The sequence below is a fragment of the Apostichopus japonicus genome, chromosome 8 (assembly GCF_037975245.1).
Source record: "Apostichopus japonicus isolate 1M-3 chromosome 8, ASM3797524v1, whole genome shotgun sequence".
NCBI classification, from domain to species: Eukaryota; Metazoa; Echinodermata; class Holothuroidea; order Aspidochirotida; family Stichopodidae; genus Apostichopus; species Apostichopus japonicus.
Window position 1 is genome coordinate 10,251,148 of NC_092568.1, and position 18,542 is coordinate 10,269,689.

Sequence of the window (18,542 nt, forward strand, 5' to 3'; positions counted from 1 at the left end):
AAAACCAGGGACTTTACTGATACACAGTTCTGTCTGTCTGTGAATGCTAAATTATAAAAAATGGTGGCATATCTTTGGCACCTTTTGAAGAAGAAGAATCCACCTCCATTTCCCATCAAATACTTTTTGAAGTGTATGTAGTTTTTTGGTTCTTTGACACAGATCTTTCATTCTGTCTCTTAGCGTAACAGTTTCATGGTTGTTTAAGCAATGTAAGTGGCTAATTCACCCGAAAACAGTCTGTGAGCTGTGAGACGTATCTAGCCATAGAGGAACGAATTTGTGTCTATAGATGCAAACCCATCTAAACAATCAAATTTGCGCTAAGAGGTTCAGGAGGTAATGGGGTACTCCCAAGATGAAGAAATTTAGATGTGAAAATAGTGCAATCTAAGGCATAGTCCTTAGGCTACAAATTAGCTTTAAACTTATAAGTCTACAGGTACTGTACTTCTAATAACTAGTTACATTGTGTGTATGTCTTGGGGAGAGGGGGGGTGGGGGAATGGAGGAGTGTGTACACCCTACGCTCTGTATCCAGGACTGATACCTGATACTGTGTTCATTATCTCCCGACATTCGGCTGAGTAAGCGTTCAATCAGGCATATTTAACCTACAATCAGGTAAATACGCACCAGTGCAGTGCTTTATTGAACCGAAAATAAATAAACATAAATAGAATTAAGTGATAACTACATCTTTATCGAATCAACCATCAGGTGAACAGCCCCCACCAAAAGCAATGTTTGATGTTTTGTTGTACTGCTGTAGAAATGAAGGGATGGGGGGTGGGGTAAGAATGAGTAGGGGTTGGCAAAGGAGTTTGAAGATTGCTTTATTAGCAAAAGGCTGCAATATTTGCAGTTTTCTTTCTCTCTGTTTTTAAGGACCGCTCTCAGGCCCTCCAGCGGTATGGGTCGCTGGCCAATTAGGCCCATCCCTGTAACTTATGTACTGTAAATAAAAAAGGTTGGGTTTCTCTATATGTTATTAGTGTATAATTCACCTAGCATGCAGACCAGGACTACACTGAATGACATATATCCATATAAACTTAAAACTGCACAATAAATAATTGTGTTCTTGTTCACAAAGAATAATAATAATATTGAGGATTTATAAAGCGCAGGCACATCCACCGATAACGGTGCTCAAGGCCCATAACAATATTACCCCGGTCAACGATTACCTGTCAAACATAGAGACAATCCCTCCACATGGCAGCAGCTAAACCGCGCCCAGCTGACAGTTTTATCTCACAGGTCCCCATTTATACACCTGGCTGAAGAGAGGCAATGGAGAAAGAGTGCCTTGCCCAAGGACACAAGGTAATGATCTGGCCAGGACTCGATCTTGCAAGCCTTAAACACAACGCTTCGCAGAAAGAAGTTTATGATGATTTTGTTTTTTCTTGTTTTTCTTCTCATTGTAGAAACTACCGCTGATTAGGAAGGTTGCCGTCAAACTACTACAGCTTCTGGGATTCCTTCAGAAACAGAACGTTATTCATGCGGATCTCAAACCCGAGAACATTCTCTGTCCGGAAGGTAATTGCGTATTACAAAGGTCAACGTTTAAATGTAAAAGTAAAACCTTCTTGAAGTGAGTCTTTACTGTTTACAAAAGATCCTGTGTCCCCAGATCCAAATTTTATTTGTGGACACCATGCAGTGACCATCCGATGAATTCACACGGTTTTTTAAATCAGAGTGCATGATTTGAGCGGAAACTGCAAACATTTGCCAATTGTAACCCTTTGTCACACATTAACACACTTTTGCTTGTGATAATGTGAGGAAACACTAGAACACAGGTTCACACATGTCACAAGAAATGTTATGTGTGAACCTCCCCCACCCCTCACTTATCTATGAAATAGGGTGGATGGTGTCAAAAACTGCAGTTTTCCACACATTTGCACAGGTTTTGGACACAGACCGAAAATGAGTGCTGTAAATGTGTGATTTTACATGTGAAATTGGTTCCAAAACATTTAACCCATTTATCCCATATGTATATATATACATTCCACTGATGTCATGTTTTACTATGCAGAAAACTTTAAATATGAAACATCTTTGTTCGGCAAAAGTACTGTTAAATTCGGTTGACTGAAATATTTTGCAAGCTGATTTTCATATAAAAGCTTTTGCCAATGTTTTGGCCAAAGTTATCGGTGAAAGGCGTAAGTACTATAGAGGGGGTAATTGAATGAAACCAGGTATAAGTTGAGAAATGTTCCTTAATAGATATATATTTCGTCGTTCCTGCAACGATTATATTGACATTGCAAAATATATATATATATATATATATAAATATACATATACATATACATATATATATGTATATATATAGCTCACTAAATTTGACCTCCAGTACATAAATGTAGGTGACGTTTCCCTACGAGCAATATTTAGTCAATCATTTATTCACATGTAGTGCACAAAAAACAACAAAACAGAGAAGTCGTTGAGACGATCGGCATCAATAGTTAAAAATGTTTTTGTTTTGTTTTTTGAATTATGTTTGTTTGTTTGTTTGCAAAACTCACGAAGATATTCTTTCTTTACTTAAGCATGGATTTTTGGCAATGCTTCTCATAGGCGTCTGACTTTTTGACATAATCCCTGCAATGTAGAATTTATAATTAAGTATCATCCTAACTGCATTTTGACTAGTTATCAAATTGTGAAGTGAGACAGACGGATGAGGAAAAAATTAAATTCTTTAATAATACTTCAAGCGCTAGAGGTTTACAGCTTTGAAATATGTCCTATATTGATGCTATACATGTATGAGAAATAGGTGGTGTTAGGTGTCACTTAGGGTGAGGAGCCTCATCGAGGGTAACATACTTATAAAGTACAAGCACACAGAACTCCAAGGAGGAGGGATGGATGAAGAAGAAATGAAGGGGAGCGTTCTAGGAATCTGGCAAACAGAATCATTAATAACTTATGGGAAGATCAAGGAGGGTGAGATCAAGGAGGGTGAGATCAAGGAGGGTGGGATCAAGGAGGGTGGGATCAAGGAGGGAGTGAATAAGAAAATAGGAGGAATAGTACAAGGATTACTCAAGAAGGGATGGATGAAAGGGTAATGAATAAGAAAATAGTAGGTTTGTTACAAGGAGACTCATGGGTCATAGACAGAAAATCAAGAAGGGATGGATGAATGGGTAATGAATAAGAAAAAAGTAGGTATGTTACAAGGAGACTCATGAGTCATTAACAGAAGATCAAGAAGGGATGGATGAAAGGGTAATGAATAAGAAAATAGTAGGTATGTTACTAGGAGACTCATGAGTCACATACAGAAGGTCAAGAAGGGATGGATAAATGGGTAATGAATAAGAAAATAGTAGGTATGTTACAAGGAGACTCATGAGTCACAGACAGAAGATGAAGAAGGGATGGATGAAAGGGTAATGAATAAGAAAATAGTAGGTTTGTTACAAGGAGACTCATGAGTCACATACAGAAGGTCAAGAAGGGATGGATAAATGAGTAATGAATAAGAAAATAGTAGGTATATTATAAGGAGACTCATTAGTCACATACAGAAGATCAAGAAGGGATGGATGAAAGGGTATTAATGAGTAAGAAAATAGTAGGTTTGTTACATGGAGACTCATGAGTCATTGACAGATGATCAAGGAGGAATGGATGAAAGGGTAATGAATAAGAAAATAGTAGGTTTGTTACAAGGAGACTCATGAGTCACAGACAGATGATCAAGAAGGGATGGATGAAAGGGTAATGAATAAGAAAATAGTAGGTTTGTTACAAGGAGACTCATGAGTCATTGACAGATGATCAAGGAGGAATGGATGAAAGGGTAATGAATAAGAAAATAGTAGGTTTGTTACAAGGAGACTCATGAGTCATTGACAGATGATCAAGGAGGAATGGATGAAAGGGTAATGAATAAGAAAATAGTAGGTTTGTTACAAGGAGACTCATGAGTCATTGACAGATGATCAAGGAGGAATGGATGAAAGGGTATTAATGAATAAGAAAATAGTAGGTTTGTTACAAGGAGACTCATGAGTCATTGACAGATGATCAAGGAGGAATGGATGAAAGGGTAATGAATAAGAAAATAGTAGGTTTGTTACAAGGAGACTCATGAGTCATTGACAGATGATCAAGGAGGAATGGATGAAAGGGTAATGAATAAGAAAATAGTAGGTTTGTTACAAGGAGACTCATGAGTCATTGACAGATGATCAAGGAGGAATGGATGAAAGGGTATTAATGAATAAGAAAATAGTAGGTTTGTTACAAGGAGACTCATGAGTCATTGACAGATGATCAAGAAGGGATGGATGAAAGGGTAATGAATAAGAAAATAGTAGGTTTGTTACAAGGAGACTCATGAGTCATTGACAGATGATCAAGGAGGAATGGATGAAAGGGTAATGAATAAGAAAATAGTAGGTTTGTTACAAGGAGACTCATGAGTCATTGACAGATGATCAAGAAGGGATGGATGAATGGGTAATGAATAAGAAAATAGTAGGTATGTTACAAGGAGACTCATGAGTCATCGAAAGATGATCAAGAAGGGATGGATGAAAGGGTAATGAATAAGAAAATAGTAGGTATGTTACAAGGAGACTCGTGAGTCATTGACAGAAGATCAAGGAGGGATGGATGAAAGGGTAATGAATAAGAAAATAGTAGGTTTGTTACAAGGAGACTCATGAGTCGTTGACAGAAGATCAATGAGGAACAGATATGAACACAGAATGGTCTCACAAGTCATAGTGAGAAATTGAAGGAGATGTGGTTTAATTTCTAGCAAAGCACTGGAGGAATTTAACTCAGACTTCAATATGGTCACGCCGCACACTTTGAATTTTGAAATGTGTGTCTTAAGCTTCACCTACAGTAGTTTGGGATGGACCAAGGGGTTTAACAGGAAGTGAAAAAAATCTGCCCTATTTTTGAAATGTGACCTAGCATCACATCTTTCCAAAAAGTTACTCCATCTCACACTGTCCTCATTTTGCCTCCTTTCTTTAATTCTGTCTCTCTCATTCTGTATTCTAAAAAGTAACTTTTGTGTCCTTACAAAAGGCTTTTTTTCCCTTTCCTAAGGCAGCTAACATCCAAATCCGAATAAATAATTCAGATTTTGCTTCTTCAAAAAGCAAGGTTTAACAACAAGCTTTAATATGAAATAAACTAAAGGAGATTATAGCGGTGCTCAGTGTACACTAAGTATCTTCAATCAAAGTTATTTCTGCTGTTATGGCAGAGATGGTCGTCTAGAATTTGTTTTATTTTGTTTATCTTGAGAAGGGTATTTATTATTCAATATTAAGAGGCATCCATTGAGAACCACCTAGGAAGTGCCCTGGATCATGTTGAAAATGATCCCCCATATCTATTAAGGCAACTTGACAATCAACCTCCTTTCGATTGCAAAGGGTAACATCTCTTGAAAGTGCAAATTAGGTATTCCATAGCAAAGATATGCTGCATCTGACTCTTACCAGATTTCATAATATCATTTCAACTCTCGCCGAGAAATGAATACATTTTCAAGTTCGGTTAATAATGCTGGCTGCTATCTTCATGAAATTTAAAGTAGTCCAGTTGGAGAAGCCATTGTTGGATACACACGATTTGTTGCGATACAGAGCTGTTGTTATAAGCTTCGATTTGAATGTGAATTTTTAGTATGATCTTATTATACGACCTGCTGCTAAATATGCACTTTTATCGCACTGACAGAACCGAACAGTTTGTCTCGTTAGCCAATTAGCCAATCGTTATCCAATAGCCAATTACAAAACATCAATTCGGAGGTTTTTCATATTAATCATAGATAACCTAAAAAATGGCAGAACAACACTTCACCGTTTAAAATTAGGGTGGGTTGAGGGTTTATTTGGAATTTTTTCCCTCCTTAACCTATAAATGCATATTACATAGGGTATTTTGCATGGGTAAAATGTTATTTTGCATTTTTAGCTCATACCAGCATGCTGGTGTGAGCTATTGTTACAGTGCGGCGTCTATCACTCTATCACTCTATCACTCTATCACTCTATCATTCTATCACTCTATCACTCTATCCGTCAACAATTGGTAAAACCGCTCCCACTCGCACAGTGTTTGATGGAATTTCATGAAACTTGGACACAAGGACCATTGGGTATAAAGTCATCAGAGATGGTCCAAAATTTGGGGTCAAAGGTCACCTGTGGGCCGTAATGGGCCATTTTGTGGAAATACGCAAAATGCTTCTTCTCCTACAGATTCCATGGTACAATGTTGAGGGTTTGTCACGATAGTGCTATGGTAGTTTTACCTTCAGGGTGTTCATGAATTTGAGATCAAAGATCAACTAGGGGTCTTTTGTGGCCCGGGCCGCGGCCCTATATTTTCAAATTGCTCCTGTTCGTACAGTGTATGGCCAATTATAATGAAACTTGGTCACAATGTTCCTCGGGATGAGAGTTACGAGGGGTGTTCGGAAAATTGAGGTCAAAGGTCATTTAGGGGGTCATCGGGGGTCATTCTTTGTAATATTTTCAAATATCTCAATCTCCTCAATATTTTGATGGATCATATTCAAAGTTGAACTGATGATTGTTGGATTGTGTATGAATAAGGTGATGCCTAAAAATTTTTGGTCAAAAGTAAATTAATTACAATTAATCCCCATTGTTTAAAAAAATCTGAGCCTTCACTTTTTGCCAAAGCTCCTTTAATTTGTCTCCCAGTCCCTGCAGTGTTTGTTTACATTTGTGGTTAAGCTCTGCAGAGGATGTTAGTGGAATTAAAGCAGGACTGGGAGTTGTTATTAACTGTTGAACTGTAAGCATGAGAGCCCTATAGCCAATCAGCACTTGCCGATTCTTAGAAGTCTTTGAGCCTGAGGTATGTAGGCAGCTTGTGAAGTTATGTCTTGTAGGGAGTGCTTGTTATGTCTGCTAAGGTAGAGGGGAGAAAGTTTAATAGGGTAGGCCAGTGGTATTGTTTGAGAGAGTGGGTAAAATAGGATTTAAAGGGGAAAATAGGAATTATAGCCAGTGGTGTGGCCAGGATTCTGCTAACGGAGGGGGGGGGGGGGTTATCCCTCACGGGCCCAAAATTGGTTTTGTGGGCCCTACATTTTTCAGCTCGAAAAGGTATGAGCTTCTGCACCATTGGTGCTCTAGTTCAGGGTTACTTACGAGAACTATGCAAAACCTTGTGGCAGTTCCTGTAACTGTCCAAGCTCTGCTTCGGAAAAAAGTTAATCAATTTATCCGATCAAATCAATTTGTCTTTTTAGGCTTGCTAGCATTTCATACTTGGACTAAATAGTTTTTCTGTATGACAAACCTACTGGATCCAGTAATTATTTTCAATTGAATACTTTTTTGGTGTGAAAAATAAAAATAGAAACACAAAATTAAAAACTCAGGCAGTCATACTTTGATGAATTGGAGTTATACAGAGGTAAAATGGCAAAACTGCCATGGAATATAATAAGGGTGAAATGCTGCTTTGAGAGGTAATAATGTACTTCAAGGTACGTTTTGCTCAGTGTTTTATATTTTTTGCATACTAATTGTAAGCACCTTCTGACAGAAACAATTGTATCAAAATCTGTTAAAAAAATTGCACGTCTTGTGTGTGCAGACCAAGACGTTGACGTACTTTTACACTCGTCCATGCTGTATAAATGCCAAGGAGAGACAAGTCTACTGGATTCATATTTTTGTTGGACAATTGTTTGTCACTAATTAAAAGAACTGGTGGTCATGAATGTGTCTGGTGCAGTATTTCTCATTCATCAAACATCCTTGAACAGAAACGATAGTGCTTTTTCAGTTTTTCATGAATTTGTAAAAAGTGTATTCTTTGTCGTTCATGCAAACAGCTGCAAACATTCTAAACAAACCAGACTCTTATATAAGGGTTACATATGTACCTTAAAGTCATACTTTTGTATGTCAGAATTGCGGCTGAAGTTGCCATTGTCACTATTATTAAACTTTATAGAGACTCATTCTAAAAATTGCAACCGACACATTGTTTAATTTCTTAGACTTCTTTGCAGAACACAGTCGGACTACTTTGATAGTGGTGACAGAATGCATACAGTTACTTGAAAGTTTAAAAAATGACTAAGAATATTTATAAAGCTAATACCTATATAGATATATATATATATAAATATATATATATATATATATATATATATATATATAGATATATATATATATATATAAAGGGTGTGACCTAACGGTTATTTCGCTAACCGTTTAACCGGATCGCCGCCAGTCCGGTTAACCGTTTAACCGCCGTTTCCCGATCGCGGATTTTTCGACGCAACGTCACTCGACTTTTAATGAAAATAGGACATGAGTACAATAATTAAGGGTTTTTTCCAACAGGTAGCAATTCAGGAAACAAGACGACAATCAATGTATGTTAATTACTAATTAGACTCAATAATATTGCGAACATTTCGTGTAATAATTGCTGAAAAGAAAACACACATGATCAGTATTCGTGGTCTTCAGAAGTTCAGATCACTGAATTTATTTAACTCGGCCTTCGGCAACATCGTAACTTTTGAAAAAAAAACAATATATTTGTCTATCTATCACAAGATTTTAAACAAATCTCGCGTAACTTAGCAAACTTACCCACCTTTCCTACTTACTCATTAAAAGTCATGTTGAGAAAACAAATTACGCATGCACGTGTTGTGCGATAGGTTGTAAAAATCAAGTTGAAACCGGTTTGAGCAGCCTCCGATTTCAGCGACGTTATACGTGCCAGGATTGTACCATTAGTCAAAATAGGGGTTAGAGCTGGCAGCTTGAAGGTGAAATACGTAAATGTAAATAAACTTTTAGGAGAAAAACATATAAGCAAATATCAGAATACAAATTTTGTATGTAGTTTGCAATTTTGCTTGCTTACAAAAAGTTAAAACAAATATATTGAAACTCATGTCATACTCATTTTGGAGTAAAAACTCATTTCAAGTAAAACAACAACAATTACCTTTATAGTTTTAATAATCTAAGACCCGACCTGCGAATAACATGACCTTCTTCATTACCTTTCTCTTCCCTTTACAAGAACGTTCAGGTTAATAAAATAATATTGATAGGCGTCGAAGTAGTAACTGTTTAGTCATTTTCTTTCTCTTGTGTCACATACAGTACTTTACATTTGATACAAAATTACTTCAACAACTGCTTCCCAAAATTTGTATGTGTCGCAATAGGTTAAGTTTAAACCGCGCAGTACAGTACCATTCATAATTTGCATATTACACTAAAATTTACACTCGCCGTCCAGATGGCAGGAAAATGTAACATCATGTTCAATGTGTTGTGTCATTCCCATGGTGCGATGAACTTGGGCAAGTTCGAATGTCGATGACCTACTTATGTTCTGTGACCAATGTCACTGGGAATTATATGTTTAAAAACTCGGGTTTTTCCATGTGTTATATAGAAGTTTTATGTAAGCGGAGCGAATTTTGGGGCGTCTCGTTGATTGTAAGGAAGCGCTTATCTAAGCATCAATATTTGTGAAAAATATCGTAAGGTTTTTTTCAGATATTCTCTTAATTTGAATGCCCCCTCCATATATCTCTCTTTCTCCGTCCACTCAAAGCTCGACATTTACGCTAATTCTGTTTGGGGAAAAATTATCGTAATTATCGAAATATCGCGATAATTTTTGAACTATTTATCGTGACGGTAAAAAGCTAATATCGCCCAACCCTACTTGTGTGTGACTTTCAGTTTTGTTACTGACTTTCAAATATGCCGCAGACTACTCGTTTTTATTTTTACTCAAGAAGACTAGCATATTTACATGATCGGTAAGGAGCCTGCTTCTTTTATGATTAACGATGTTCCCAGCTGTGGAAAACACTCTTTCTGATGGTACAGAGGTTGATGGAATGCCTAAATAACACCTGGCAAGTTTTGCCATGGTTGGAAATTTCCCACCATTTTCTTGCCACCACTTGTTTGGATTACAGTCCCTTTGTTCTTGTTTCTGAAGCATGTACGCGTCAAATTCGCGTTTGACAATGTCCGCGGCAGTTTCATCGGTTTCATCATCATCAGAATCTGACATGAGGAAGTCCATTGCTGTTGCATTTTTCTTCGCAGCTGGCTCTCCTATGTCATCATCAGGATGATCGTGCACGTATTGGAGGGCCAGATCTACTTTTAGGGCATCATACGCTGCCTTTCTTGAAGTCTCATCCAGAAATTTCATGTTCTTGAAACTAGGATCAAGAACACTGGCCTTCGCTAACATGTCGTCCTTGTCCCAGTGAAATCTCTGACGGATATCGGCGGCAGTAGCTTCCTTGAATGATACAATCGCGCGGGAATCTTCATCTGTAGGTGTCAGGTGTTTAGATGTCATCTTCAGCAAAACGGGCCGTACACAAGATATGCTGGTGTTGTATTCTGCTGACAATAAGGTTGTTACAACCTGAAAGATAAATCATATATTTAATATGCATTTTAGGATTAAAAATAAATATACATAGTACTTATATTCATAGTACGGCTGCTCAGAATTGTGGAAAAATATTTTCCTTTTTGTTCTAATATAGTTTATGGTGCCCGTTGACTTCCGTTTTGCTATATAAATATATTAATAGTATATGTTGTTTAACATGTTCTGTTTTTGTTTTTCCATATTAATGTAATGTTTAAGTTATTTAATCATAGTTAAAATACATAGTTACCTGCAGGGGCTTGAGGCATTTGATAAGCTCACTCATTAGATTCCACTGCTCACTTCTTAGTTCCAGACTTTTGGCGTCGCTTAGTGATGTGAATTCAGGGTTTGACAGTACGTCACAAATTGGCCATCTTAACTCAACCAGCCTTTGCATCATTTCGTAAGTGGAATTCCATCGCGTTACGCAGCTTGTGATAAGGCGATGTACAGGCTTCCCCGGTGCATGGCTCTTTTGTGCTGCCTCCAAGGCACCCATTGCTAAAGTACTCCGTTTAAAATGCGCAACAAGCCTATTAGCCGCACCAATAAGGGTTTTCACTTGGTTGCTTGAGTTCAAGCTCTTCTTTACGCACAACTGTACCGTATGCGCAGCGCAGGGAATATCTGCAGCATCAACAGCCTCGGCAATGTTTTTAACATTTGAGGCATTGTCATGAACGACTGCAACAATTTTAAGATCAATGTTCCAGTCCTTTGTAACAGTTTTCAACTGGTTGGCCAATGCAGGCGCTGTACTGTATGTCTCTGCGGTCCTGTTACTCCCGTAGCCTCACCCCCGTCTTCTAACTCTTCTTCTTCGGAGGGAAGGTGGCCGACAGGAGATGTATCTAGCACAGCAGCTTTATTCTCCCAAATTTCATCGATGTAATGGGCTGTGATAGTCATATAGCCTTCCTGAGTTAACAAAGTCCAGCAGTCAGTAGTCAGACTCAAACCTTCTACCTCTTCTAAACGCGTTTTGAGAGCAGCTTTCTCTTCATTGTAGAGGGCTTTAATATTTGAGGTCATTGTTTTTCGACATGGGGGCTCAAATCCTGGCTCAAGAAAAGATAAAAGATTCCGAAAACCCTCAGATTCAACCAAACTAATAGGCAAATCTTCTGTTGCAATCAAAATTGCTACGAGTCTTGTAATATCATTCGCTTTCGTGGGTTGCAAACGCGTTGCAGTCGAAAAAACGAAGGCAGAGGGGGTTGAGCGGTGGCCCCATGACTATTTTTAATACCATGTATCAAACGAAGGTGATTAAGCATGGATCCTGTTGAGCCTCCTTTATATGAGAGTTCGGTCTCACATAGCTTGCATTTAACCTTAGAGTCGTCCAATTTATGAAAGCTGTCCCATACGGGACTTTCCCCTTTCTTTGGCATCTTAATTGTTGTGCTTAGGTCTTTTCTTCAAGAGTGTCGAAAGTCGAATCACACCGTCTTTCAATTTAATAGCGTAATCTGTAATGGCTCAAGACAATTCCTAGAATCGTCGTGATCTGTTGCGCCAATGTGTTTTAGAAGCTCATGAATAATTAATCAGCAAGTTAACTTTTACTTTTTTTAACACCCTATTTCCAGCAAATTAATTTTAAATAAATTATAGAATCCACATTTGTAATTACAATTAATATTTGGCGCAAATCCCCGTAGATGTCAAGTATTAAATATTATTTGTATCGCATGACACACGGTTCAACAACTTCATTCATTACTGAGCACACCCACGAGTGAAAAAATAAAATGACCCATATGAATATACATTTACAATTTTACATTCAGCCAATTACAACGCACCTTGGGAATGAAAACCATCCTTATCACGCAGCGGTCTCTGTTACGTTTGCCGCAGTCCCGCCCGCAATGCATGCACAGTATAATACCATGTGTGAAAAAAATGGCTGTACACGTGCGGATCTGAGAGAGCAAACTGGCCTTGTGTTGTTAATGTTATTACGGTACTTTCTAGAACGACGATTTGCGTCTTTTGGGGTCAACATACTTTCACACAGGATTTCACCATGCCATTGATCGATGTACATGTACGGGTGATATATGTCGCAAATATAAACTGAGAAAACGAATTGACAACACTATCGTGGGTTCATGACTATTGGCCTACTACTATAATTATATTGGACACATTATTCATGCCTAAAACATCGTTGTTCTGTTTTTTTATTGATAGTTTGCAGAATTGCAGTACATTACTCAGTTCTTTACATATATTTAAATAATTTTCATGTTTAAAATGTATTTGATTTTTTTTCCCCGTTTACACGGTTTGTGATTTGCTAAACGGATAGTGCATTTGCGGCCGGTTAAACGGTTAACCGTTTAAACGGTCACACCCTTAATATATATATATATATATATATATATATATATATATATATATATGTATATATATATATATACATATATATATATGACTTATTGGGTTAACATCCACACTTTCTTGAAACGTCCAATTTTAGAACTATCTATGTTTGTAGGGACTTCCCAAAGCAAAATATTTCCCAAAGAAATGCAAAAAAATTCTTGTCCCCTCGAACTAGGTCTTTTTCTTGTCAGTTGCAGTAAAACTTTTTCCATATTTCGAATTTCTCAGGAGACATCAATCAGGGCATCAAAGTTATAGACTTTGGGAATGCTATCCACTGCGTTTACGACGAGCTGGCCTTATATTACGACGACTATGAACTTCAGACCATCGTCTACCGAGCGCCCGAGGTGAGCGTTACATTTCCATGAATTATATATACTGTTGTTCTACTTTAAATATTTAGGAGCACTTGTTGCCATGTTGCCCTTAAGTTAAAGGGCCTTATTTCATATTTTTTTGGGTCTTTTTTTGTCAAGGCCTTTATTTCTGGGTTTCCAGATTAGTAGGTCTTTTTCTCTTTTTTGGGGGAATTCTTTTCCTACTTTCAATGGTTCAAGTTTAACACACGGTACTCAATTCTGCCAAAACCAAAGAGGCTTTCGCAAGGCAGGTCATGTCCTAATTTCCCATCGAGAAGTTAACCTAGAGATTTCTCGGTTTCGTAGGAATTGCCTTTTCCTGCGGGGAAAAGGACAACAAGAAACGTTTTAGCTTTCCGCTAGAAGTGCCCATTGTCCTACAAGTTCTCTCCACTGGGAAAAGATATGGGTGTGATTTAGTAACTCACAGATTCAATCGCCTTTAAGCAAACCTAGATTTAGCTTGAAATATTTTTGCTTCAAACAACTTTCATCTGTTTTTTTTTTCTCTTAAAGAAATCGAGTATGTTTTAATGGTAAATTTGTTCAATACAGCCAAAAGAAATATAAACACGCAGTCATTTCTGCGCCAGGGAGTCGGCATAAAAGTCGGTCTGGATAACATTTCCCGACAACTCTTCACATCTTTATCTTTTCCCTTTTTTTTTTTATAATCTTTATTCTTCCCCTTTTTAAAGAATCGTTTAGAGGCTCTCAAATGATACACATTAGTCATCGGAATTCGTTGAATTTTTTCCATTAACAGTATCTCTTAAATTCTAACCTGAAAGGGAATGGGGAGGGTTTCTACGAAGAAAGGCTAAGTTCCTTTCGTTAAGGCTCTTTCTCGACATCACGTATTCCCCTGGAGCAGTTTACTGATGCGCGCCCATATTCTGGTAGGGAAAGGATGTCCAATTGAGTGACAACTCACTGCCATGCTAAAGGGCTCCCTCCAGCCCCCCATGCACTGTCAGCTCGGTAACCTTGCTGCAAGGATAAGATATGAAAATTCATAACTTAAATTGATTAAACGGTAGTGCCGCCTCGAACAATATGTTTCGAAAGATTGTATCACAACTACTGACGGTATATCACACGCCGGCCGTTCTTTTCGTCGAGGTGTACCTGTCAAAGAGATACGACGTAGGGGTACGAGGTAAATCACAACAGCGTGAGAAATTTGATTTCGCCTCCCGAAGTATCTATTTACCGTCGATTTTTTTCCCGTCAAGGTCCCGATTTCTTAAAACAAAATTTCGGGGCAATTCTCGACTGAAGGACGAGTAAAATTCCAGACGATATTTATCCACTGATAGTCCAATCCTAGACATGGATTTTCACGGAACCCTCGAAGTATCTGTCACTTTCAGTGCAGCAGGGGGTTGTGGATTATAGGATGTCATTTCAACACGAGGACAGAACGCAAAAACGTAAATGCGTTTGGAACTTTCCAATTTTGGAGTTGTTCCCGATGGCTCCAAACTACATACAAAGTTGTATGATTAGGGTCTGTGGGTATTTGCGTTTGTGTTTTCAAAAGCAGCGAGCAGTTCTCGTTCCTATTTGTAAATGGTATGGTCTTGGTTTTTTAAAAATACAACCCAGAAAAGATCGTCGTTCCGAAGCTTTCCCAAGACATCAGTCAATACATTGTGTCCGTATTTAGTTATTGGCGCAGCTCTTATTTTCTGGAATGGGTTGTACTCTTCTGTATTTATAAGATGTGAAAATGTAAACTTCCGGGTTTCATGTCAAGCAGGAGTTTCACCCCTCCCTCCCCCCGACCCCCCTTACCCCCACCGACTCTCCACTAGGTTGCAAATTCCACACCCACACCACCAATTGTTCAGTTCTGACTATAACGGCTCGGTCATATAAGCAAACTACAACAAAAATTATCCCTGAAATGGTATCAACTTGGGAAAAAAAGTTGCCCTTTTCTCTTTATAATTGTTAAGAAAATATTATTGTATGTCTCTGTCGTTCATGTAAATTGTGTATGGATGTCCCATCTAGAGGCAACGTGAATGTTGTTACAGAATATTGAAACCTCTTTTATAGCTGAGTATGATAACATTGATTTTATTCCTGTAGGATACTGCAGTAGGCTCTGTCTGCGTTTCCAAGCATTGCCGAGTCTCGTACACCGTTGGACGGTACTGTACTATCACACGTCAACGTTCTTTTTCTCCCGATCGTCCCGCAGACATCGTTAACTTAAACGCTAGAATTGCTAATGAGAGAGGCTCTTATAATTCCTTGTGTAATACGAGAATTCCTGATAGTAGCTCTATACCCACCATGTGATTTAGTTGCTACTTAAGATGCTGGTGAAATAAGTTGGGATCTTCCTAGAAAACATTGATTATTCATTCCACATGTACAGATGTGACAAGCTACCCAATTTGCTTCTTACATCAGATCCGAGTGGTTCGTTTACATATATTTGACGGTATGCTCCCAGGACCGTGTTTTCATAAATCAATCAAGATAGTAGGGTTCGGATGAGGTTATATATAAGTGTATAACATAAAGTCTGTTCAAAGTATCTCTTTCGAGATCCGGCTTTAGGAATCACAAATGATTTCAGGGTTGGTAATAGCATCATGTTTGATCTCTAGAGTAAGGCAAAATATTTCACCAAAACAGAACTAGTATTGTTCAATACAGGTGACAGACGCCTACAGTGGAATTACAACCCCTCCTTACCGGTTTTGAACCTCTGGACATACAATCAGCGTCCATAGCCTAGTGGTTAGGGTGTCCGCGTACAGAGCGGGAGGGCCGGGTTCGAATCCCGGTGTAGGTTGGAAGTTTTTTCACTGTTCTTGATTTTCCAACTCACTACGATATCAATATATATATATATATATATATATATATATATATATATATATATATATATAAAACCCCTCTTTCATCTCCCTCATTCTTCTTGTTTATTCCCTTAATATTCGCTATCTTCCATGTTAACAGACAAATACTGTACTCTCCTACTGTAACACCCTTCTGCAAAGTTTTATCTCTGAATCCTTTTCAGAGATGTCACACCCTCTAACTTCTTGCCTACACCTGGATGTTTGCAACGAGATACTGTAAGCAGTTTGTTAACAACAATTTGCTATCGGATATAACAAGGGGAGCTAGCTACTGTACCTGTCATGCTGTGCACTAGGGTGCTATCATTTTGATATTAAACATAAAAATAATTCAACTATCGTCCCTTTCAAATTCAAATTCAGTGGTCTATGCATCAGGAGAAGTGTTTCGTAATGACTATTGTAATAGGCCATAATAAAGGAGAGGGGTGGTAGTGGGTGGGAGGGGGGGGGTGAGCAGTCTGTCAAAGTTATTAGTTCCATTTAGCTAAAATGATTCATACAAAGTGGTGGTTTACATATGGCATTGTGATCAACGTTATCAAGCAGATGTTTTTACAACAACTTTATTAATTTAAAGATACAGTGATGGTATCAACGTGAACTGATGGATGGAGTTGAGAGGAGATGATCAAATTCTGCGTTAGTTATTTCCTTGTCATCGTCTCGATCCATTTTGCCTTCCATTCTGTTTGTTAACCGCTGCAAAATGAGAAAGAGAAGTTAATTATGCTTTACTCCCTCGCGGCAGTGCGGCAGCATCTTTCTTATGGAGCCAACCCCTCGTTTTCCCTTAAACCCCCCACATTCTGCACTTTTTAACGACTCTTAATGTAATTTTTACGTGCGGATAACACCGCAGAGCGAATAAAAGGAGATAGCATCACAATGGGGGAGTACCAAAGTGGAAAAACAGCCGTTAAGTTCATGAAGCGTAATCCTTGAGGGACTCAAACCTTGCTGGAGGATTAGGTTAGTTAGTATTAACTGTGACAACTGTAAGGACTGATTTTAAAAAATAAAATAAAACAATATGCTTCAGACTCAGATTAAAAAGATTTGAGGTGAAAGTACAGGTCATTCAGTAATGAACGTTTGATCGCTCTGTTAAATGCCACCTAATCGCTCCAAGAGATATTTGAATGGTTCCATAAATGAAGAGTCCAATTCAATTTCATGTAAACAGATCAAAGTATTTGCCCCGTCAAACTATTATAAAAAAAAAAATTGAAAAAAAGAATTTTGACACCCCCAGCTGCATTTGGATATCATAAAAATAGATGTCAGAAAGACCAAATAAAAAAAAACAGTAAGTTTGTTTGCACTTTTCGTTGCCACCTGTAATAGGGAGTCCTAAATAACAAAAAGCCAAATATGACAAAACAAAAAAGTTCATCATTTCAATCTTGCTAAACCTACAGTATGGGGACCATTTTCATTTTTTTCCAGATGAGATTAATATTTACCAACCTCCATCTGTTAAAGCAGCTTATGTGCTTATATCATTATTAGTCACAGATTGTTATTATAGCAGATTTTGATAAATATTTGAGTACATTAGATACATAAATACCCCCCCCCCCAAAAAAAAAAAAACTAACTATATAATCATCAGCATAAATAAAGACAAGTTTTCATCAGAAATGAAAAAAAAAGGCCAAAAGAGTTTGTAGTTTGCCTTTTGAATGTGGAAGCACTACTATGAAAAAGTGTCAACCGATCGAAGAGGGGACGAGCCATCAGATCGAAGTCCAATTAATTTGTTAATTGCTCATAAACCTTCTCGTAGGTAAAAAAAAAATAATTTAAGAACGTGTGTCCTACTTTATAACTTACAATCTTATTTTTGAGTAATAATGGGTACTGTACATTTGAGAAAATTGCCCCAAAAGTATGTTAGGCCCTTTTATCCTCCACTAAGGGTCACCTTCTATAAGCCTTCTCCAGATAAACCCCCCCCCCCACACACACACACTCAAGAGGAAAGAGAAAAGACCAGCAAGATCTTTGACATGTATAGAATTCATGTTCCAGCTCTTCTGATGTTAAAACTGTCGTAAAATACTCAAAATGTCTTAAAGTGAATTAGTCGCCTTGATTATGCCCTACTTTGTCTCTCATAAGAAGATACCCTGGCAACCCCTTTTTATCATCATGGAGGACCTCCCCCCCCCCCTTCATCTCTCTCTAGCTCCTTTTCTTTGTTGTACTATTTTGAAACTAATATTGAAACAGATTTACTCAAAAAGTCTTTAACAAACAAGTTGATATGTTGCATCATTCATGTAGTTTTTCAGAAGTCTCTAGCCAGGGGGCTGTCATTAATCTATTTTAAGACGGGTGACATCGTCGTTCTGTGTCGCCGTGGCGTCCAGGGCTTTCTTTGAGGTAAAACCTGGCGTAGAACTAGGTA

General features: G+C 37.9%; 1 protein-coding gene across 3 annotated transcripts in view; it reads left to right on the plus strand.

The window, feature by feature from the left end:
• The window catches only part of LOC139972121 (uncharacterized), a 147,460-nt gene that overhangs the window by 67,500 nt on the left and 61,418 nt on the right, over window positions 1-18,542 (plus strand). For all 3 annotated transcript variants that reach the window (XM_071979066.1, XM_071979065.1, XM_071979067.1), the window contains exons 7-8: window positions 1,434-1,548; window positions 13,114-13,235. In XM_071979066.1, coding sequence (XP_071835167.1) covers window positions 1,434-1,548; window positions 13,114-13,235 — 237 coding nt within the window. The remainder of the gene's footprint in view (window positions 1-1,433; window positions 1,549-13,113; window positions 13,236-18,542) is intronic.